This window comes from Neofelis nebulosa, chromosome 4, assembly GCF_028018385.1.
Source record: "Neofelis nebulosa isolate mNeoNeb1 chromosome 4, mNeoNeb1.pri, whole genome shotgun sequence".
Taxonomy (NCBI): domain Eukaryota; kingdom Metazoa; phylum Chordata; class Mammalia; order Carnivora; family Felidae; genus Neofelis; species Neofelis nebulosa.
The window spans coordinates 168,640,729-168,660,611 of record NC_080785.1 but is presented as its reverse complement, the minus strand read 5'-3'; the positions used below and the strand labels follow the sequence as shown (position 1 = coordinate 168,660,611).

Sequence of the window (19,883 nt, the reverse complement as noted above, 5' to 3'; positions counted from 1 at the left end):
GGGGGGGCGGGGGGAGGCTCTGTGGGTCAGTAGGTGTGGTAGTTTCACTCGCTGCTGGCGAACACCCACGTGCACCCCCACCATATATGTGGGGAGCTTGGGATTGGGGCCTCAGTGTCCCTGTGTCCTCCCAGGATGCCGGTGGGTGAAGGACAGACCCAGGCAGTCAGCAGCGGGTCTGGGCTCTCTTCTGCGGCCGCTCACCCTCCTTGGGGTCTCCAGCCAAATGGCTGTGCTTCTGCAGCTCCAGGGTGCCAAGAGGCAGTGTGAACGAGCACTTGGGGAGCCCCAGCTTCGCTGGGAGACCACCCTCCGGCCAAGCCCATGCACCCAGCGGTCTGAACACCAAGATCTCTGGTCCCCATCAGAGCCGGGTGCCGGAGTCCTCCAGGGCGCCTGCCCCCCTGCCCCCATCCCAGAGCTGTTGATAGTCTGCGCTGTCGCTCCCTGGTCTGGTTCCCACTCCCTCCTGCAGAGGGGAAAACCTCATCAAGGACAGTCGTTGGACCAATTGGGCACGGGCGGCACTCTGTATCACGGGTAGGAAGATAGGCGGTCAGGCTGGAACAGAAGAGGCTTTGAGAGGCTCCTTTGCCTGCCCAGGCCCATGGTGGGGCACCAGACATTGGCCCCCAAGGTCACACCCCAGAAGGAGATAGGGGCTTTGCTCCTGCACAAACATCCCGGTCTCCTCCATATAAGCCAGAGCAACACGGCCCCCTCACAGCAGCTAGGATGCCTGGTCTGCTCTCTCTGCCGGCCCTCGTGCTGTCGGTGATGGGGGCTCTGCTGATGGCCGGGGACCCTGGGGAAGAGGCCTCCAGCACCCCGGCCCTGCCCGGAGGGCCAGCCACAGGCACCGGGGGTCTCATCTTCCACCCGGATTGGGACTGGCAGCCCCTGGGCAGTCCCCAAGACCCCCTGTGCCTGGTGACGCTGGACAGGGGTGGTAACGGGAGCGGCTCCCCGCTTCGGGTGGTGGGGGCGCTGAGAGGCTACGAGCACGCCTTCCTCGAGGCTGTGCGGCGGGCCCGCTGGGGTCCCCACGGCCTGGCCACCTTCGGAGGTTGCACCCCCAGGGACAGGCAGGCCGCCCTGTTCTCTCTGCGGCAGCTGCAGGCGTGGCTGGGGGAGCCCGGGGGGCGGCGGCTGGTGCTGCTGCACCTGGAGGAAGGTATGTAGGGAGGGGGCCACGGCCCAGGGGGTGCCACGCTGCCACCACTCTTTCCAGACCGGGTCCTGCCGGAGCCCAACTCGAGACCCATCTTGGCCTCCTGGGAAGGCTGAGGCTGAGGGCCCAGGAAGTGGGGGCCCTTCGTGTCTGGGGGCTGCAAACCCCCCGATGCTTTGCTTCCAAGCCCACCCCTCCTGCAGCCCTCCTGGGAGGTGTTCACCGCCCCCCCCCCCCCACCCCATGAAGGAGCAGAAGGGAGTCGGGGCAGAGCCATGCTCTGCCCACACCCCCCCTCCAAGGGTAGTGTGTGGCCTGTTCCCAGGAGCTGCTGGAGGAAATGGTTTCCCAGGGGACCCTATGGGCTCCCCCCACTAAGGAGAGCCCCAGACAGACCCCAGGGGTGCTCCAGGCTCCTCGTATTGGGGCAAGGCCCTGCACCCGATGTCTGGGTGTCAAGCCTCTCCCGGTAGGGGTGGGGGCTCTCCCCGCAGGACTGCAAGACGGGCTTCGGGGAGGGGCTGGGGCCTCGGTGACTCAGGTGTTGCCCCTTCCCTATTTGTCCCTCCCGGCCACAGTGACATGGGAGCCGACACCCTCACTGAAGTTCCAGGAGCCCCCGCCTGGAGGGGCCGGTCCCCTAGAGCTGGCGATGCTGGTGCTGTACCCTGGCCCTGGCCCCGAGGTCACGGTCACAGGGGCTGGGCTGCCAGGCACCCAGGTACCAGGGTATTGAAGGGGGTGAGTTCTGGGGCCTCCAGGAGCCCTCACCCAGCAGAGGAGGGGGAATGGGGTTTTTTAACTGTGCTGAACAGAAAGGTTCCAAGTCTGCTAGTTGGAACCTTGAAGGGGGGTGTCAAGGGCAATGGGCAGAGAGCAGGGCTGGTGTCCTCGCCGCCCCCCCCCCCCCACCTGGCTAGGCTGAGCCCCCGTCTCCACAGAACCTCTGTCGGTCCCGGGACACCCGCTACCTGGTGCTGGCGGTGGACCACCCGGAAGGGGCCTGGCGCAGCCCCGGGCTCACCCTGACCCTGCAACCCCGCAGAGACGGTAGGCTCTCTAAGAGAGGGACCGGGCAAGGGCGGGCGGCCCGCGGGCCTCGGCCCCCCGCCCCCCCCCCCCCCCCCCCCCCGCTCAGCCAGGCCCCCGGGCCCCCCGCCACGCAGGTGCGCCCCTGAGCACCGCCCAGCTGCAGGAACTGCTGTTCGGCCCCGATCCCCGCTGCTTCACACGCATGACCCCGGCGCTGCTCCTGCTGCCGGGGCCCGCGCCTGCACCGCTGCCCGCGCGTGGCCTGCTGGACCAAGTGCCTCTCCCGCCGCCCAGGTGTGCGCTGGCCCACGTTGGGGGTGTCGGGAGGGGAACCCTGCGCCTGCCCCCTACCGCCCAACTCCGCCTTCCAGGCCCTCCCAGGAGCAGGCGCCTGAGGAGCCACGGTCCAGCGCCGACCCCTTCCTGGAGACGCTCACGCGCCTGGTGCGCGCGCTGCGGGGGCCCCCGGCCCAGGCCTCGCCGCCTCGCCTGGCCCTGGACCCCGGCGCGCTGGCCGGCTTCCCGCAGGGCCTGGTCGACCTGTCGGACCCTGCGGCGCAGGAGCGCCTGCTCAACGGCGGCGACGAGCCGCTGCTGCTGCTTCTGCTGCCACCCGCCACGCCCACCGCCGCCGCCGGGGACCCCGCGCCGCCACGCGGCCCGGCGTCCGCGCCCTGGGCCGCCGGCCTAGCGCGTCGCGTGGCCGCCGAGCTGCAGGCCGCGGCCGCCGAGCTGCGCGGGCTCCCGGGGCTGCCGCCGGCCGCCACGCCGCTGCTGGCGCGCCTGCTCGCGCTGTGCCCCGGCGATTCGGGGGACTCGGGGGACCCGGGGGCCCCCGGCGGCCCGCTGCGCGCGCTGCTGCTCCTCAAGGCGCTGCAGGGTCTGCGCGCGGAGTGGCGCGGGCGCGAGCAGGGCGGACCGGCGCGGGCACAGCGCAGCGCGGGGGCCGGGGCGGCCGACGGGCCGTGCGCGCTGCGCGAGCTGAGCGTGGACCTGCGCGCCGAGCGCTCCGTGCTCATCCCGGAGACGTACCAGGCCAACAACTGCCAGGGCGCGTGCGGCTGGCCGCAGTCCGACCGCAACCCGCGCTACGGCAACCACGTGGTGCTGCTGCTCAAGATGCAGGCCCGCGGCGCCGCCCTGGCGCGCCCGCCCTGCTGCGTGCCCACGGCCTACGCGGGCAAGCTCCTCATCAGCCTGTCGGAGGAGCGCATCAGCGCGCACCACGTGCCCAACATGGTGGCCACCGAGTGCGGCTGCCGGTGAGCCCCGCACCGTGCCCCCCGAGTGGCGTCCCCGCCCATATTTATTCGGACCCCCATCATCGCCCCAATAAAGACCGGCAAGCACAGGCTGACGTGTACGTGTGTGCGCGCGCGCGCGGTGGGGACCGCCGGGGGGGGGGGGGGGGGGGGGCTCCTCCCAGCCAGCTCGCCCCCGGCAGGAGGGGCAGGGCGGGGTCGGGTCGCTGCCTGGCCGGCGCCCTCCCCCCCCCCCCCTCCATTTCCCCTTAGAGCTGCCATCTCCGCCATTCAGGCCCAGGCAGGTTCCGGCGTCGAGGCTCAAAGGAGCAGGCGGCCCCGGGGGCTGCAGCACTCAATTTATTTCACTGAACCGCGGGGGCCACCGAGCGGGGGTCCCGGGACTGTGTGTCACAGTACCGAGGCCTGGCTCAGTCCCGCCCCTTGCCAGCCCGCTGCTTCTGGCGGCCCGGAGGCCGGTCCTCGTCCGGGCGCCGCGGGGAGCCCCAGGCCTGCCTCTTCCTGCGCCCGGGGTCTCCGGAGTCCTGCGTCCAAGGCCGACGGCCCCCTTCGCCTGCCTCCCAGCGCCGCGGTAGGGCCCCTCGGGGCTCCCTGGCGGCCCGTGGCTTCTCCTGCTTCCGAGCCCTCTCCTCCCTCCGCGGCCTCTCCTTCGGCGGCCTCTGCTCCTTCGGCGGCCTCTCCCTCCGAGGCCTCTCCTCCTTCCGAGGCGTCTCCTTGGGCGCGCGCTCTTCCCCAGCAGCCTTGTCTGCAGCCTCCCGGCTCCCAGGAACCTCGGCCTTCTCCTCCGCCTCCACCTGGGGCGCGGGCGGTCCCGATGGGGGGACCCAGGCCTCGGGCTTCGGCTGCCACGCCGGCGGTGTGAGACGGTGGGGTCAGCGCACGCCTCCCCTGCCGGCCCAGGCCCCTCCCCCCACCGCCCGCGGTCACTTAAAGGAGGCGCTTACCGGGGGCGGGGGCCGGGGCGAGGCTGGCTCCGGTGCCGACCTGGGCGGTACCCACGGCTCGGGGACAGGTGCAGGGGTGCCTGCCTCCCCCGCCACAGCATCTTGGAGGGGATGGGTGTCAGCCCAGGCCAAGGCACACACCGCGCCCTCCACCCGCGTCCTCCCCGCTGGAGCCCTCCCCCCTCCCCTCTCCGAGCCTTCCGAAGGGAAGGCTCCAGGGTCTCACTGCTGCGGCGCCCCCTTCCCTCCCAGTCTCCCTCATTCCAGGTGCAAAAGGGCGGCAAGAACTGCCCGGAGCGCACACACTAGCAAGGGGGCTCACAGGGCCAGCCCTGGGCGGGGGTAGGGGCAGGGCCCGAGGTGGGTGAGGACCTGTTCACCGAGGGGGGAGGAGCGCCAAAATCCGACGTGGGGAGAGGAAGGGCCCAGGGTCAGGTCGCCGGTGGGGGTGGGGGTGGGATGGGGGAGGAGGCCCCGCCCTGGGGGCGCCCAAGGTCAGTCGCTGAGCAGTGTGCCTGCACAAGGCGGGGCAGTGGGGGGACGAGCACTCCTCTGAGGTCCACACCGTGGCGGGGGCGGGGGGAGGGGGAAGGGGACCAGCCCGGGGAGGCGGGGGCGGGTATTCAAGACCCCACCCCGGAGGGCGCAGGCTCACCGCGGCACAGCTGGAAGGCCGAACCCAGCATCGCCAGGAGTGAGGCGAGCACCAGGCACTTGTTGAGTGACAGGTCTCCCCAGGGCAGCTCCTCGCTCAGGGCCGGGGCCGGGGTCGGGGGCGGCGGTGGCCGCTGCGGGGGAGGGGCGGCCTGCGCCTTCTTGCGGGCGGGGCTCCGGGGAGCTGCGGGAGCAAGTGCTGGGCTGGGCACAGCCCCACGGGGCAGACCTGGGCCCTGATCTCAGCTCCTCCCTGCCTGGCCTCGCGGCCCTGCATGCCTCGGAGCTTCCCTGGGATGGGGAGAATAATCTAGAAGGTAATTAACCGAGGCTGAGGTTGTGTTATGCTTTAGCAGAGGGTCCCAAGCCCTTTTGGTGACCGCTGGTGACACCCGGGACAGAACCCAGCCAGCAGCCCCACTGCGCCCCGTTCCCTTCCCCCTACATCCAAAGCCCCAGCAGCCCAGGATCTGACGCCCTGCTGGGCCGCACCCACGCCCCCACCTCACCCCTGCCTTCTGCAAGCCTACTTGCTCCAGCTTTCAGCCTCTCTTTCCCAGCTCCTAGGGCCACTTTGGTCACAGGCTCTTTTTCCGTCTTCTTGGGCCTGGCATCCACATTGCCTGTGGGGCTGCCCTCTGCTGCCGGCTCTTGAGAATCCTATGAGGAGTCACCAGTCGCCTGGGGTGTTTCCTTTGTCTCTTTCCCCTAAGGGAGCCCACACCCTTCCCACGGAGTATAGAAAGCCACCCCCTTGGCCAGCGTATCCCTGGCTGCAGGGGCATCGTAGGTTGAAACCCCGGGGCCCCGGCTGCTCACATGGGACCAGCTGCTAGAGTCGGCCAGCCTCGGTGTTGCTGTAATAGGAAAAGAGAGAGAGTCAAGGTCGTGAGACCCCCGGGCCCATCCCACCCTCTGCTGGGCTCTGCAGGGCTAAGGGTGGGTGATGGCTCCCATTTTACAGATTAGAAAGGAAACAGGCCCACAGGCAGCCCTGCCCACAGGCACACAGCACTTTGTGGGCAAGCGGGGATTTGACTCCTGACCCGCGGGGCCCAGTGCTTATGTTTCTGGGGCTCTTTATAGATCCCCAAGGCACTAACGGACAGAGGTCGGAAACAGGGAGTATAGTTTAAACCAGTCCAACGTGGGAGTCTAGGTCCCGGTCTCTGGAGGTCAACCTCCGGCTCAATGGGAAGACAGGGGCTTGGGTTCCATCCTGCCAGTGCCTCTGTGGGTACCTCGAGCTCTGTCCTCCAGGGGCTGGTCAGGGCAGGGGTCAGCCAGCGTGGAGAGGTCCTGGCCTGCTTGGCAGCTGCCCAGGCCTCCATCCAGCTCCTGCAAGGCCCTGGTTGTCATGGAGACGTCTGAGAAGCCTGGGATCCGGAGTTGGGCGGGAGGAGGGCTGCAGAAAAGGCGTCTTGCACTTGCTGAGGCCCTGCTGTGGGCCTGACCTGGGGGGCGCCCCGTGTACACGAATCGACTGGCCCCCGCCTCTCACCTCAGCCATTACTGGCCCCTCTGCCCGGAACCCCCTTCACCTGGCAAGTTCACACTCAGCCTGGCGTGGCGGGACAGCCTTCCCCTCATGCCCCCCCCCCTGCCTTGGGACCCCTCCCCATAGGCCACCCTCCCTGAGCACAAGGAGGCTGCTGGGGCCCAGAGAGGGCTGGGACCCCCCCCCCCCCCCACAAGGTCACACGGAGACAAGACAGAGCCCAGACCAGAACCCTTGGCCCCAGGGTCGACTCATGTTCTCTGAGAGCAGGGACTATTTTTATCCGGAGCCGGAAGCCAGCGCGACAGGCCAACGTGGTGCCAGCCCCTCCCAGGCTGTTGTCCACATGGGGTCTCCGGACCATCATCGTCTGCCATTGCTGCACCCCCCCCCCAAATCTAGAAGCTCACACTGCAGCGGTCAGGACCAGCCTCACTCTGGCCACTACAGGCAGGGAGGGGCAGGGCCCCCCCCCCCCCCCGGGGAGCTTCCTGACCCCAATGCTGGGGCCTCCTCCCACTGCCTCTGCTCCCATAGGGCAGATGAGGAAACTGAGTCTCTGGAGACAGCCGTCAGCCAGAGGTCGGAGGGAGCTTGTGGTCGAACCCAGTCCTGCCGATTTCCCAAAGCCTTTGGGGTCTTCAGTGCCCCTGGCTGCCAGCACCATTGGGTCACGTCTCCGGCCAGAAAAGTGACCCTTCCCTGGGGCTGGAGCAGGGCATTGGGGGAGGGGCCCCGACAGGCCAGGCGGCAGGTATGTGCCCTCAGGTATATAGGGGGGCCGCCACGAGAGCTGGGGACTCCCGCGGACCTCCGAGATGGCCTCCCCCAGACCCAGGGGACCCCCCCCCCACCTCTGCCCAGGCCTCCCCCTGCCCTACTTACTGTGCACAGCCGCCACAGTGAGCCCGCTGGACAGATGGAGCACGGGGAGGGTGGCCCCCAGACAGACAGCAACAGGTGCCTGGAGGCCGCGGCCTGGGCCAATGAGCTCAGCAGGCTGCAGCGAGAGGGGGGGGAGGCCCGGCCACGAGGTTGCTGCTGGGGTGGCCCCCACGCTCAGAGCAGGACTGGGCATTGGCCCAAGGGTGACCCCACCCCCGCTGCAGCACAGAGCCGCTGCTGGGCTGGCCACGGTGGCCTGGGAAAGCTGCTTGCCGTCCCCGAGCCCAGGAAGGGAGGTCCCGGAGGCAGGAGCACCCAGGGAGGGTCCCTCGAATTCCATCAGCAGGCATGTGGCGCACCGATTACGTGCGGGGCTCAGCTGCACCCCTGCTCCTGGGGCCCGGTGGGGCCTGTGGGGCCAGGGGCCTGAGGGCAAGACGCCAGCTGGGACGCCTGTTTCCGCACCTGGAATCCATATGAAATCCGCGCTCACAACCATGGCCGCGGTGGCTCTACCACCACCAACTCCAGAACATTCTGTCTCCCCAACAGCAACCCCCTCCCCGTTAACCGTCACCGGCCCCCACGAGGCCCCTCCCCCGGCCCCCACGAGGCCCCTCCCCGTCCGCGGATGAGCCCGTTCCGGACGTTTCACACACGCGGACTCACACGCCGCATGGCCGCTCGTGTCGGGTTCCCTCGCTGAGCGCCGCGTGTTCGGGTCCGTCCGCCGGGCGGCGGGGGCGGACACGCGGCGTGTATCCGCTCGCTGGCATCCGACAGGGTGAGATGAGGGAGAGGAGAAGACGTGGTGGGTGGTCAAGCCCCGGGTCAGATCCCGTCTTTAGAAAAGGTCGAGATCATGTTCATCGTGGATTTTTATACGTTGATTTTTTTATTGTGGTTATAAAATACACACAACCTGAAATTCACCATCGTAACCGTCTCTAAGCGCACAGCTCAGCGGCGTCAGGCGCTCACGCTGTCCTGCACCCGCCCCCACCACCCGTCTCCAGAACTTTCCATCTCCCCGGACTGAGACGCTGCCACCAGGAAGCACGGACTCCCCGCCCCCTGCCCCACCCCTGGCTCCCAGCGTCTGCTCTCTGTCTCTGTGGACGGGACTCCTCTGGGGACCCCCTGTGAGTGGGGTCACGCGGGACGTGTCCTTCTGTGTCCGGCTCCTGTCACTGCGCACAGTGGCCTCCGGGTCCCTCCACGCGGTGGCAGGTGGGAGGACGTTCTTCCTTCCTGAGGCTGGGTCATACTCCGGGGTGTAAGTGGACACAGTGTGTTTGTCCTTCATCCACCGAAGGACAGTAGTCATGCTGCTATGAACACGGGGGTGCAAATACCTGTTGGAGTCCCTGCTTTGAAGTCTTTTTTTCTTAATACCGGATTTATGAGATGCCCTTTACATGCCAGACTCATCACCTGTAAAAAAAAAAAAAAAGAAAGTTTTTAATATTAAAATGTGTGAAGAGGGGCACCTGGGTGGCTCAGCCCCGACTGCAGCTCAGGTCATGATCTCACGGTTCGTGAGCTCAAGTCCCACATCAGGCTCCGTGCCGACAGCTCAGAGCCTGGATGCTGCTTCGGATTCTGTGTCTCCCTCTCTCTCTGCCCCTCCCCTGTTCATGCTCTGTCTCTCTATGTCTCTCAATAATAAATAAACGTTAAAAAAAATTTGAAAGATTACATAACAATGAATTCCATTTCGTATGACAGAATTAAGGGGACAAGCCCCGTGAGCTCATGTAGAATCTTAAAATACCACTTTACCTGGACAGGACCAAAACATACATTGGAAGTTACCAGAGTGGCATGCCAAGTGACCAAAAAAAAAAAGAAAAAAAATGTCCCCACCTTCCACAGGAGCTGTCTGGATAAACAGAACCCCCTGAGTAACTAACGTGAACTGTCAGAGTAAAAAAGTCATAAGCTTATTTTGAAAGCCTCCAAAACCTTTTTTTTTTTTTAATTTTTTTTTTAACGTTTATTTATTTTTGAGACAGAGAGAGACAGAGCATGAACGGGGGAGGGTCAGAGAGAGAGGGAGACACAGAATCTGAAACAGGCTCCCGGCTCTGAGCTGTCAGCACAGAGCCTGACGCAGGGCTCGAACCCATGGACCGTGAGATCGTGACCTGAGCCGAAGTCGGACGCTTAACCGACTGAGCCACACAGGCGCCGCCCCAAAACCTTTTAAATACCGTAGATGAGCCGTATATTTTAAAATGTGTGACAAGACACGATTTCTGTAACTGTAGGTCTGTGGTTCTCAGCCAGGGTGACTCTGCCCCATGCTGAGCCATGGGGGGGGGGGGGGACATCTGTGGCTGGTGGGGCTGGGGACGCTGCTCTGCCCACAGAGTGACCCGCCCCGACGTCAGCGGCACCGGGAGGAGACCCTGTTGAATTTAAACTGTCAAAACACGGTGGAATATATCACGCCATCAGGACAGAACCTAGTGAGTCTGTTCCACCCCAGACACACGTTGGTTGTCATAGTAATTACCCAGTGCAAACGGGTCTCCCGGGAGGCAGCATGGGAGCAGGAGCATCAGGACTTGGGACAGGGGTCTCTGGGCTCAGAGAGCCCCCGCGTGGAATCCCAATCAATTTTCACGCAGCCGGGCTCCCATGGTTGCTGTAAAAGTCATACACTTGTGGGAAATATGCCCGCACTCAGTCAGGAGGGCCCTCGCCCTACGGGACCCGTTCCCACATTTTTCCCCCACGGCTCACATGAGGCCCCTTGACGAAGGTTGATCTGGGTTCACTGTACCCCCCCCCCCAAAACACATGCTCAAGTCCTAACACCCAGAACCTCAGGACGTGGCCTTACTTGGGAATTGGGGTCCACTGCAGATTGAAGGCGTGTCTCCCCCCCCCCCCAATTTGTATGTTGAAACCTAATCTCCAGCGTGACGGTATTTGGAGGTGGGGCCTTTGTGGTGATTGGGTCGTGAGGCTGGCGCCCCCGTGGATGGGATCAATGCCCTCATGAAGGAGACCCCAGAGAACCCTCCCCATCCCTTCCCCACATGACGACACAGGGAGGAGACAGCCGTCCACGAACCAGGAATGGGATCCCCCCACCAGACACCAAATCTACCGACGCCTGGACCTTGGACTCCCAGCCTCCGAAACCGAGAAATAAATTTCTGTTGTTTACAACCACCCCCCCACCCCACCCCCCCCCACCCCCCGTCTGTGACATTCTCAGGATGGGGCTCTTGTAAGGAGAAGGGACTTTGGAAACAGACACGCGTACGGAGGAGATGATGTAGATACACGCGGGGGGTGGGGGGGCAGACACGGAGGGACGCGGCCACCGGTGGAATGTCCGAGCCACCAGGAGCTGCAGGAAGGACCCTCCCCCTTCCCTCCCCACCTCTAGGGGAGAGAGGGGGAGGCCGCCCTGCGGATGCCTGGGTTCCAGACTCTGCCCCCAGAAGTTGTTTTTAGTCCCTCATTTTGCGGTTATTAGTTACGGCAGCTGCAAGAAACACATACATCCCCAAACTTCCTTCTCCCCACGTGACCGTGCAGAGAAGCAGGGGTCCCCTGCTCTGGGGGGCTCTAGGCTCTCTTTTCCATATTCGAAGGCTCATCCTGAGACCTGGACCCAGGGGTTTGCAGCTGGAAAGCGAGAGCCCCTTCGGGACCCTAAGGGGAGGTGGATTGGAGCAGTGGGTCACCAGCAGCATAAACCCTGAGCGAGTAAGTTCCCCCCAGGAGCCACCGTGAAAGCTGACAAATGTGCCCACCCGCATAGCTGAGGCCAGCGGCCCCCCGCACCCCCAAAACAGAGCGCATTCTTCCTATTACACGACAAAGCCCGAACATTTAGAAAACGTAGACGAGCTCGGCGAGGACAGCGTTTAGCAAGCCCAGTGTACTCCCGTCCCAACGCAGACACTGTCAACATCTGAGGATTCTTTCCTCGCTGTTTCCGTGACCCTCCGTGGTGACATCACTTACGTGTTCACTTTTTAAAAACCAGCATCATCCGTGAGGATCTGAACATCTTGTTTAATAAACTACTCTTTCTTTTCTCTCAAGAGCATGTTATGGTTTGGGGCGCCTGGGGGGCTCAGTCGGTTAAGCGTCTGACTTCGGCTCAGGTCATGATCTCACGGTTCGCGGGTTCGAGCCCCGCGTCGGGCTCTGTGCTGACAGCTCGGAGCTTGGAGCCTGTTTCAGATTCTGTGTCTCCCTCGCTCTGCCCCTCCCCTAGCTCACGCGCTCTCTCTCTCTCTCTCAAAAATAAATACACATTAAAAAAATTAAAATATATATATATATATATATATATATATATATATATATATATATAAAGAAATGTCTGTAAGAAACATGCCTGTGTGTATTTCGTTTCCTCAGTGAACATCCTCTGCTCTTGCATTTATTTCTTTTTAAGTAATCTCTAGGTCCAACGTGGGGCTCGAACTCAACACCCCGAGATCAAGAGTCATGCCCACTGGCTGCTCTTGTATTTAGCAACAGAAATTCTACAGAAACGAAGATAAAGCGTGGTAAAAACAGAGGTGCGGGCCACACGGGGCGGGACAAAGAGCGGTGCCACCGTTACGTTCAGGTGGCAGCCTGTGGGTCATTTTCTTTCTAAAATGAAACCTTTGTAAAAACACTTGGGCACCGCAGAGTAAAATAAGGAAGAGAGCATTGGAAAATATCAACGAGACAAAGAAATAGTTGGCCCGCGTGAGATAGTCCGCACCCGTTTCTTGGTCGACGCCCCCTCTGGTTCTTTGAACCCGCGGGTTTACCGGCCTGTCACCATGTCACCAGCACGGTTTGGTGTCCTGTGCTTTATCGCACGGCCGCAGACGCCTGTGTGGATTCGTGGCCAGGTTGCAGCCATCTGAAGCCTTCCTTGGGCCTGACGCACAGCCGGGCTGTGTGACACGTGTTCAGAATGGCTGGTGACTGCTTAGCTCCCGTTTCCCTGTTCAAGGGGCCAAGACCCTTCTGCTGTCTCGTTCCTGGGAGTGAGGTTGGGAGAAAGGGCCAGGTGGACCTGATGAAGGGAGACCCAAGCTTTTTCTATGTTTACTTTTTATTTTATTTATAAGGTTTCTTTATTTTGAGGGAGGCAGAGGGAGACAGAGAGACAGGGAGAGAGAGAATGAGTGGGGCAGGGGCAGAGAGAGAGGGAGAGAGAGAATCCCAAGGAGGCTCTGCACTGTCAGTGCAGCCGTGGGGCTGGAACCCTTGAACCGTGAGATCATGACCTGAGCTGAAATCAAGAGTCAGACACTCGACCGAGTGGAGCCACCCAGGCGCCCCCCTGAATTTTTATTGCAAAGTCGGTTGCGGATATTGAAATGCTTCAGCATGAGCCGGAGATCCGTGCGTTTGGACGGAATTTACATGGCCACACGCCCCACGTCACTGACCCACGTACTGAACCTTGACAGCATTCTAAGTGGGAGTCCCTCGGGGCCAATGTGACAAATCACCACCAACTGAGGGCTTAAAACCACACACATCGATTCTCTGACAGCTCTGGGGTCAGAAGTCCTAACGCCCAGGCCTGGGCAGGGCTGGTCCCCCCCCCCCCCGCCCCGGGGCCCCAGGGCCACTCCCGCCTTGGGGGCCTTGACTTGTTTCCCTTTTACCAGGTGAGGTGACACATTCACACATTCCAGAACTAGGACGCGGATGTTGAGGGGGAGGTTGTGAATCAGCCAACTATACACATCCTTTTTAAAAATCAGAGTGAGACCCTCAGATTCCCTGGCGTCCCCAGATATCTGACCTCGCCACACTGATCTCACCAGGACATGAAGCCTGGGCTCACCATCGGGCACCACATCCTCTGCTGTCCTTACCAGCAGCTCAGCTCTCACCACCTCCATGAGGCCCTCCCTGATATGCCTCTTTCCTACCCTGCAGTCTGGGGGTCCTCGCCTCTCACAGGCTCCCACAGTCTGATTTCCGTCTTGGTCCCCAGCAAGCCCAGCCCGGGGTGGGGGGCTGCCTTGAGCACCTGTGCTGATCCTGAGCTCTCCTCCACTGTGCTCTTCCGACAGAGGAGTTTCCTCCCTCACAGACAACATTTGCAGGTGTGCCCAGAGTAGACAGAAAGGAAAACGTGACATTTGCGAGACACGGGGTGGTGTCTCGGGACATCTGTGGCTGTCACAACTGAAGGGGTTCCCGGCATCGAGTGGTGGGGACCAGGGGTATGCTCAGCCCCCTCCCCCCCCCCCCCCAGTGCCTGGGACACCCCCAGGCGTGACCGGCCCAACTGCGCATAGTGGGAATCAATTTCTGCCTCAGCCCCTGAATACCGCGGGCGGTGACCAAGATCTGACAGCAAGCAAGCCTTTCGGTGCCAGATGAGATCTGGGAGGATGTTCTGACCCGGCCTCAGCGTTTGCAATCTTGGCGGAGGCGGGCGCCTGGGTCCCCTCCCCCACCACAGTCAGTGAGGCTGAGGAACATGTTCCTCATCCCAGGCGCCCCTGCCTCCCTGACAGCATGCAGAGGGAGCTGTCCCCCAGATCCAGACCCGAGAGGGTGAGTGACACTGCTCCCATATCCCCGCCACAGCGCTGGGAGGCCTTAGGATGCCCTGCCCCCTGCGGCTACTCTCCCTGGCTCTCCCTGGCCTGTCCTACCCCACCCCACACGTACCCCCTTTTCTCTCCAAGCTCTGCTCTTTTGCAAGGTGCTGCAACTTGTTTTCTAAGAGCCCCCGCCCCAGCTTTCCACCCACAACGATTCCGAATTAGAAGAGTGCTTTGGCCAGCAAGGGCACAAAACCTGTCGATGAAGAAGGGACCCTCCCCACCTGGGTGTTGGGTCTCTCCTCTCGAGGCTCCTGCTGGTTCCCTGTGGGGTGAAGAGGGATGAATCTTATTCCCCAGACTCTGCCCCGGGCACAAGACAGTCACCCATGGGGCTGAGGCTCAACTGTGACCTCTGTCACTTTCTGGCCTCAGGCATGGGGAGTAAACACCATGTGACCCAGTGACCAGTGGCAGGTCTGGATTCCGGACTCTTGGCCCAGAATCACTCGTCAGTGCAAAACACTGGAGAGCCATTGAGAGACCCAAAAAAAAAAAAAAAAAAGAAAGAAAGGAAGAAAAAAGATTTCAAAGCTCAGGGGCTCTTCTGGCGTCAAGAAAACAGGACCTTCATTAGAACAAAGATACTAACCCTACAAATAGTGAGAATATTGAAGCACCCTCACAACCAAAGCATGCGTCTCTGCATAACAATGGAAAACAATTAGAAAGTTCACTATCAGCAATCCACCTGCTTTTAATTTTCACTGGGAGCTGCAACTCTAAACGAAGTCATGGATTAAATATTCTTTCCCAGGAAAATTCTTTGGTTGGCCCCCTACATGCAATTCTTACAGTTTAGAGGGAGTCTTGATAATGCATGGAGGGAAGCTGTAAATTGGACGTTGTTTTCCTTGGGAGTTACTGTATAACAAACAGTGCGATGGGCATGGAAGGGAATTCGGAGACACACAGGGGTTCAGCGCACGTGCTCTGGAGAGTGAGCTCCTGCTGGTTTGGCAATCATTCAAGGTCCCTTTGGGGAAAAGTCTGTGGCTCTAACCCAAATGGACATAGTAGAATGAAATTAAAACGAGAGGCAGGAATTGTGAAGACAAAAAACAAACAGGAGCTGCTTCAATGCTAGGTAACGCTTCGTTCGGAGCCTCTATGTAAATGTGCCGGAAACCCAAAACCATGAAACAAAGCAGGACCTGCAAAAATCAGCATTTTCCCTGATAAGTCCCAGAGTTAGCTCGCAGAGAGTGCGCTCCTGCATTTAAGCGCGGGGAGTGGCACTTCTGCCCGCGGCGGGTCTGGTGCGCGCGTCAAACGATGAGTTTCCCCGCGGGGACGCCCCGCATCGGAGCTCCCGAGGGTAAGGTTCCTTCGGAGTCCGTCAAATGCGTCTCTAACCCTGAAGCTTCGCTTTCTAATTGCAGCCGTCTTAAAACGTGAAACACGAAGGCAGAAAACCCTCGTTAGGCCCGATCCTTTCGGGGTGATTCCTGCAGGTAATCCTGCCCGGGGGGGGTGGCTCCGGGACCCCTCCCGCAAAAACCGGGGGCCTCTGTCGTCGCCCCGTGCCGGCCGGGGGAGGGGGCCCCGCTGAGGGAAGGGACGAGGAACGGGGAACCAGGGCGGAGACGCAGCCTCCCGCCTCCCGAAGTCGCACTGAGCGAGGTGCCCCGCCCCCAGGCCCAGCTGACGCGGGCGGGGGGGAAGCGCAATGCGTTCTCGGGGCCACGGCGCCCCGCCCCCCGAGAGCCCGCAGAGCGTCCTCAGGAGCGGGGGCAGGGCCCAAGGCGGCCCCGCCCCAACCCCGGCCTCCCGCCAATCAGACGCCGAGAGGGGCGGGCACGCCTGCGTTTCCGGGGGCCCCCGTGGCCCCGCCCCCTCGCGCGGCCGCGCTCCAGACGGCGAGGGGGCGTGGCCCGGACACAGCGCCTATAAAGGCGGGCGGCGGCGGCGGCGCCATTTTGCGAACGGCGAGCAGCGGCGGCGGCGCGGAGAAGCGCAGCGGAGGTTTTCTGGTTTCGGACCCCAGCGGCCGGATGGTGAAATCCTCCCTGCAGCGGATCCTCAACAGCCACTGCTTCGCCAGAGAGAAGGAGGGGGATAAACCCAGCGCCACCGTCCACGCCAGCCGCACCATGCCGCTCCTCAGCCTGCACAGCCGCGGCGGCCGCAGCAGCGAGAGGTGAGCGCCCCGCCCCCGCCCGAAGCTTCCAGAAGCGCGGCCGCGCAGGCCCGCGGGGCGCCGGCCGCGGAAGTCCGGGGAGCCCGAGGTCCGCCCCTTTGTCGAGGCCACAATCGCGGCGGGGGCGGGGCGGGTGCCCACTGTCCTCCCCCCCCCCCACTCCCGGCGGCCCCTAGGGGTCCCCGGGGCCCGGCGGCGATCGGATTTGGGGGGCGCGAGAGTCCCTGGGACGCGGGGCGCTGTGCGCTGATCTGGGGGGCGGGCGCGGTGTTAGGGGTCGGGGGGAGGGGGGCGGGCTGGGCCGAGGCCGAGTCAGGCCCGCGCGAGTGCGTGCTGTGCGGGCGCGGCCGGTTGTCGTTGACCGCGGGACCCCCCCCCCCTCCCCGCCGCGCGGCTGCCCTCGAGACACCCCCACCCCCGGGACCCCGCCACGTAGACGGCCGCGGTTCGGGGGGCCCCGGATGGGAGCCGCGCAAGATGGAGGCGACTACGGAGCCTGTTTACGCCGCGCAGCAAATGGCTGCTGGCGCTCGGGCTGCGCCGATTGTGAAAATCTCCCTCGGGGCCGAGGGCCGCGGCGGCGAGATGACGCAACCCCGGGGCCGGCGGGGGGGTGGGGGGGGCGCCCCGCCGGCCGCGCGCCCGCCCGGCCGGCCGACCGGGGTGCCGCCCGGACCCCACGAGCCCGGCGGGGCCGGCCGACGACGAAGGGAGAAGGGGAAGTGGAGCGGGTTGGGGAAGAAACGGGAAGTGGCGGCGGAGGCCGAGTCCGGGTCTGAGGCCCTGGGGGGGTGGGGGGGGGGAGGACGGGAGCCGGGCGGCGGCGGCGGCGGCGGGGTCGCTGTGCCGGCGCCGCCCTGACAGCGGAAGTGGCGCCGGTGTAAACACGGCCCGGCTCACCGGCGCCGTCGGCTGCAGTTCCAGGGCCTCCGTCACCGCTTCTAACTGCTGTAGTAACCTGGGTCCAGGGCCTCGGTGGTGCTCCTGATGTCCCTCACCCACCCCTGAAGATCCCAGGTGGGCGAGGGAATAGTCAGAGGGATCACAATCTTTCAGCTAATTTATTTTACTCCGTGAGTATGCTCGCGCCGCGGGGGGGGGGGGGGGGGCGCACCTGCTTCCCCGCGCGGAGCCTCCTGGGAGCCAAGGTCCCCGAGCCACTTCCCCCTTCCCCCAACCGCGTCCACATGTCCGCGCGCCCCGGGGGTGGGGGGGGGGCAGGTCGCTGGGGGGCCTTCCCCCGGTTGGCTGCCGCGCAGATACAAGGTGCGGACTTGGGGCGCCCCGGCAGGATAATCGGCTGAATGTAACAGAGGAACTAACGTCTAACAACAAGACGAGGGTCCTGAACGTCCAGACCAGGCTCACGGGCTCCAAGCACGTCGACTGGAGAGCGGTGCTGAGTGGCGGCTGCCTCTACATCGAGATCCCAGGCGGGGCCCTGCCCGAGGGGAGCAAAGACAGGTAGGGGCCCAGGGCTGCCTGGGGCTGTCCGCCCCCCCCCCCCCCCGCCCCGGGTGGGGGGAGGGGCGGGGGCGTGGCCAGCGGGCCTGGGCCCCGTCGGGGGCGAGGAGGCGCTCACCCCGGCCCTTCAGCTTCGCAGTTCTTCTGGAGTTCGCGGAGGAGCAGCTCCACGCCGACCACGTCTTCATTTGCTTCCACAAGAACCGCGATGACAGAGGTGGGGGCCCTCCCGGGGGCGACCGGGTCTGCAGAGGTGGTGGGAGAGGCTGTCGTCGCCCCCACGCACCGGAGCCTCCGGGCCTCCGGTGATGGGCTCGCGGCCCCAGGGCGGCGGTGTCTCTGACGGTGTCTCCCCTGCAGCTGCCTTGCTCCGGACCTTCAGCTTTTTGGGCTTTGAGATTGTGAGACCGGGGCATCCCCTTGTCCCCAAGAGACCCGACGCTTGCTTCATGGCCTACACGTTTGAGAGAGAGTCTTCGGGGGAGGAGGAGTAGTGGCGGCACCACCCGCCACCCCGGCGCTCTGCGGCGGGAGCCCTCGGAGCCTCTGCTGCGGTCCCTTTGCGTGTTTTGCTTTGCGTGGCCGGCGTGACCGACTGCTTCGCCGAGGGCGCAGGCGGCAGGGTGCTCGCCTCTGCTGGGTGTGTCCGCATGTTGTGATTGTGCAAATAAATGCTCACTCCAAATTAGCAGTATATTTCCTGAAGTTTAATATTGTGTTTGTGATACTGAAGTATTTGCTTTAATTCTAAATAAAAGTTTATATTTTACTTTTTTATTGCTGGTTTAAGATGATTCCAATTGTCCCTGTACTTGGAGAAGGAGTTTATTTGAAGGCTTTTGGAAATCTTCGGTCTCTGATCTTGAGAAGATAGGTGTTAGTGCTCTTCCAGTGCTCGAAAACCTGAATAAAAGTGATGACACCTACAAGACCCGTGTTGGCTCAGTGGTGTTCAGCCGGCCACTGTCCCCGCCGCCCGCGACTTGAGGCGGCGGGCGTAGTGTGTCCTGAGCTGAGTGACCCTCGTTCCGGGGGTTGGGGGGAAGCCAAGGCTGAGGCCTCGCCTTCCGGGCTATGGCCGGGTTCCTGTGGGCTGGGAGGCCCTTCCCGGGCCCTGCTTGGGCCATCTCTGAACCGCACGGTATCTCGGTCCTTCCCAGCAGCCCCACCCTTGAACCTTAGGTGCCCTTTGCTGGGATGCTGCCTGGCCCTGAAGTTTCCCCTCTGCCTGAGGCTGGGCTGCTTCTGGTGGCTTGGGGCGTGGCCAGGGCTCCCAGGTCCGCCCCCAGGGGACTGTCCGGGCTAAGGTGTTGGGGAGTGTCTGGGACGTGGCCCCACCCTAGCAGCGGTGCGGACCCCGAGTGCACCTGCACCCCTTGGAGAGGGCCCTGCGTGCCGTGCTGTGCTGTGCTGAGCTGTGCTGGGGTGGGACTGCGGCCTGCCGGATCCTGGCAGGTGGCGGTGGGGGGCAAAGGTGGGGAAGCCGGAGGGGCCAGCAGTAGGCGGGCTAGGGGGAGGGGCCCTGAGGCATTAGATCGGCGGGACCGCAGTGCCACCTGCTGGCTGCGTCTGGGAGCATGGCCCAGGGATTCACAGCCAGGCCTTGGCTGGGAGACAGGCTGGAAAAGGGGGCATTTTTTATGGAGCAGGAAAGGTACTCGGAGGGATTGGAGTGTCTCTGGGGCTGGAGAGGGACGTTCAGCTACCTGAGGGTGTAGCCGGTCTTCAGAGGCGTGAAGGGACAAAGCTGGACAACACTCCAGTGCGGGGAGTGCGAGTGTGGACAAGGGGCTCGAGCTGGGGTGCTGAATGAAGGATGAGTAGGAGTCAAGCACAGGCCTTGAGGGGAGAATGATCCAGGGGAGGAAACAATTTGGGCAAGGTCTGGTGGCCAGAAAGCTCCGAGGATAGGCAATGTGGCAGGAGGGGTTGGCCAAAGAGAGCTTGTGGAATGTTGGAAGGAGCCCCACTGTATTCTGAGGGTATTAGGGAGCCATGGGAGATGTTTGAGCAGGAGAAGACCCTGGTCATACCTGGGGATTAGCCGTGATGGGGGAAGGGAAGTGAGGGGCATGACTGGAGTCCCCAGGCAAGGGCAGTGGGACCCCTCGGGGCTTCTGTGTTCATTTTTCAGAGATACTCTGTTCTTTTCCTTAGGTTCCCTGATGAGTCTTCTTGCCAGGTGATTGCATCATCCTATGCTATTAATTAAACACCTACTGTGGAGGCGCCTG

General features: G+C 63.3%; 3 protein-coding genes across 3 annotated transcripts; 2 read left to right on the top strand and 1 right to left on the bottom strand.

Annotated features, from left to right (window-relative positions):
• The first annotated feature begins 6 nt into the window (after positions 1-6).
• On the top strand, positions 7-3,555 carry AMH (anti-Mullerian hormone). Its single transcript, XM_058728446.1, has 5 exons — positions 7-1,174; positions 1,750-1,892; positions 2,113-2,221; positions 2,338-2,497; positions 2,575-3,555. Exons 1-5 carry the CDS (start codon positions 736-738, stop codon positions 3,467-3,469), a joined length of 1,746 nt encoding a protein of 581 aa, XP_058584429.1. The 5' UTR covers positions 7-735; the 3' UTR covers positions 3,470-3,555.
• A 231-nt stretch (positions 3,556-3,786) lies between these two features.
• On the bottom strand, positions 3,787-8,773 carry JSRP1 (junctional sarcoplasmic reticulum protein 1). Its single transcript, XM_058723604.1, has 8 exons — positions 8,603-8,773; positions 7,447-7,561; positions 6,305-6,517; positions 5,883-5,920; positions 5,594-5,723; positions 5,065-5,247; positions 4,410-4,510; positions 3,787-4,307 (listed from the first exon to the last, which is right to left on the bottom strand). The coding sequence occupies exons 1-8, from the start codon at positions 8,771-8,773 to the stop codon at positions 3,876-3,878; spliced, it is 1,383 nt and encodes a 460-aa protein (XP_058579587.1). The 3' UTR covers positions 3,787-3,875.
• Positions 8,774-15,943: 7,170 nt separating this feature from the next.
• On the top strand, positions 15,944-18,426 carry OAZ1 (ornithine decarboxylase antizyme 1). The gene is given in 6 exon segments (XM_058728459.1): positions 15,944-16,185; positions 17,104-17,170; positions 17,172-17,258; positions 17,477-17,649; positions 17,781-17,866; positions 18,010-18,426. Coding segments are annotated over 6 exon segments (693 nt in total). The 5' UTR covers positions 15,944-16,039; the 3' UTR covers positions 18,144-18,426.
• The last annotated feature ends 1,457 nt before the right edge of the window (positions 18,427-19,883 follow it).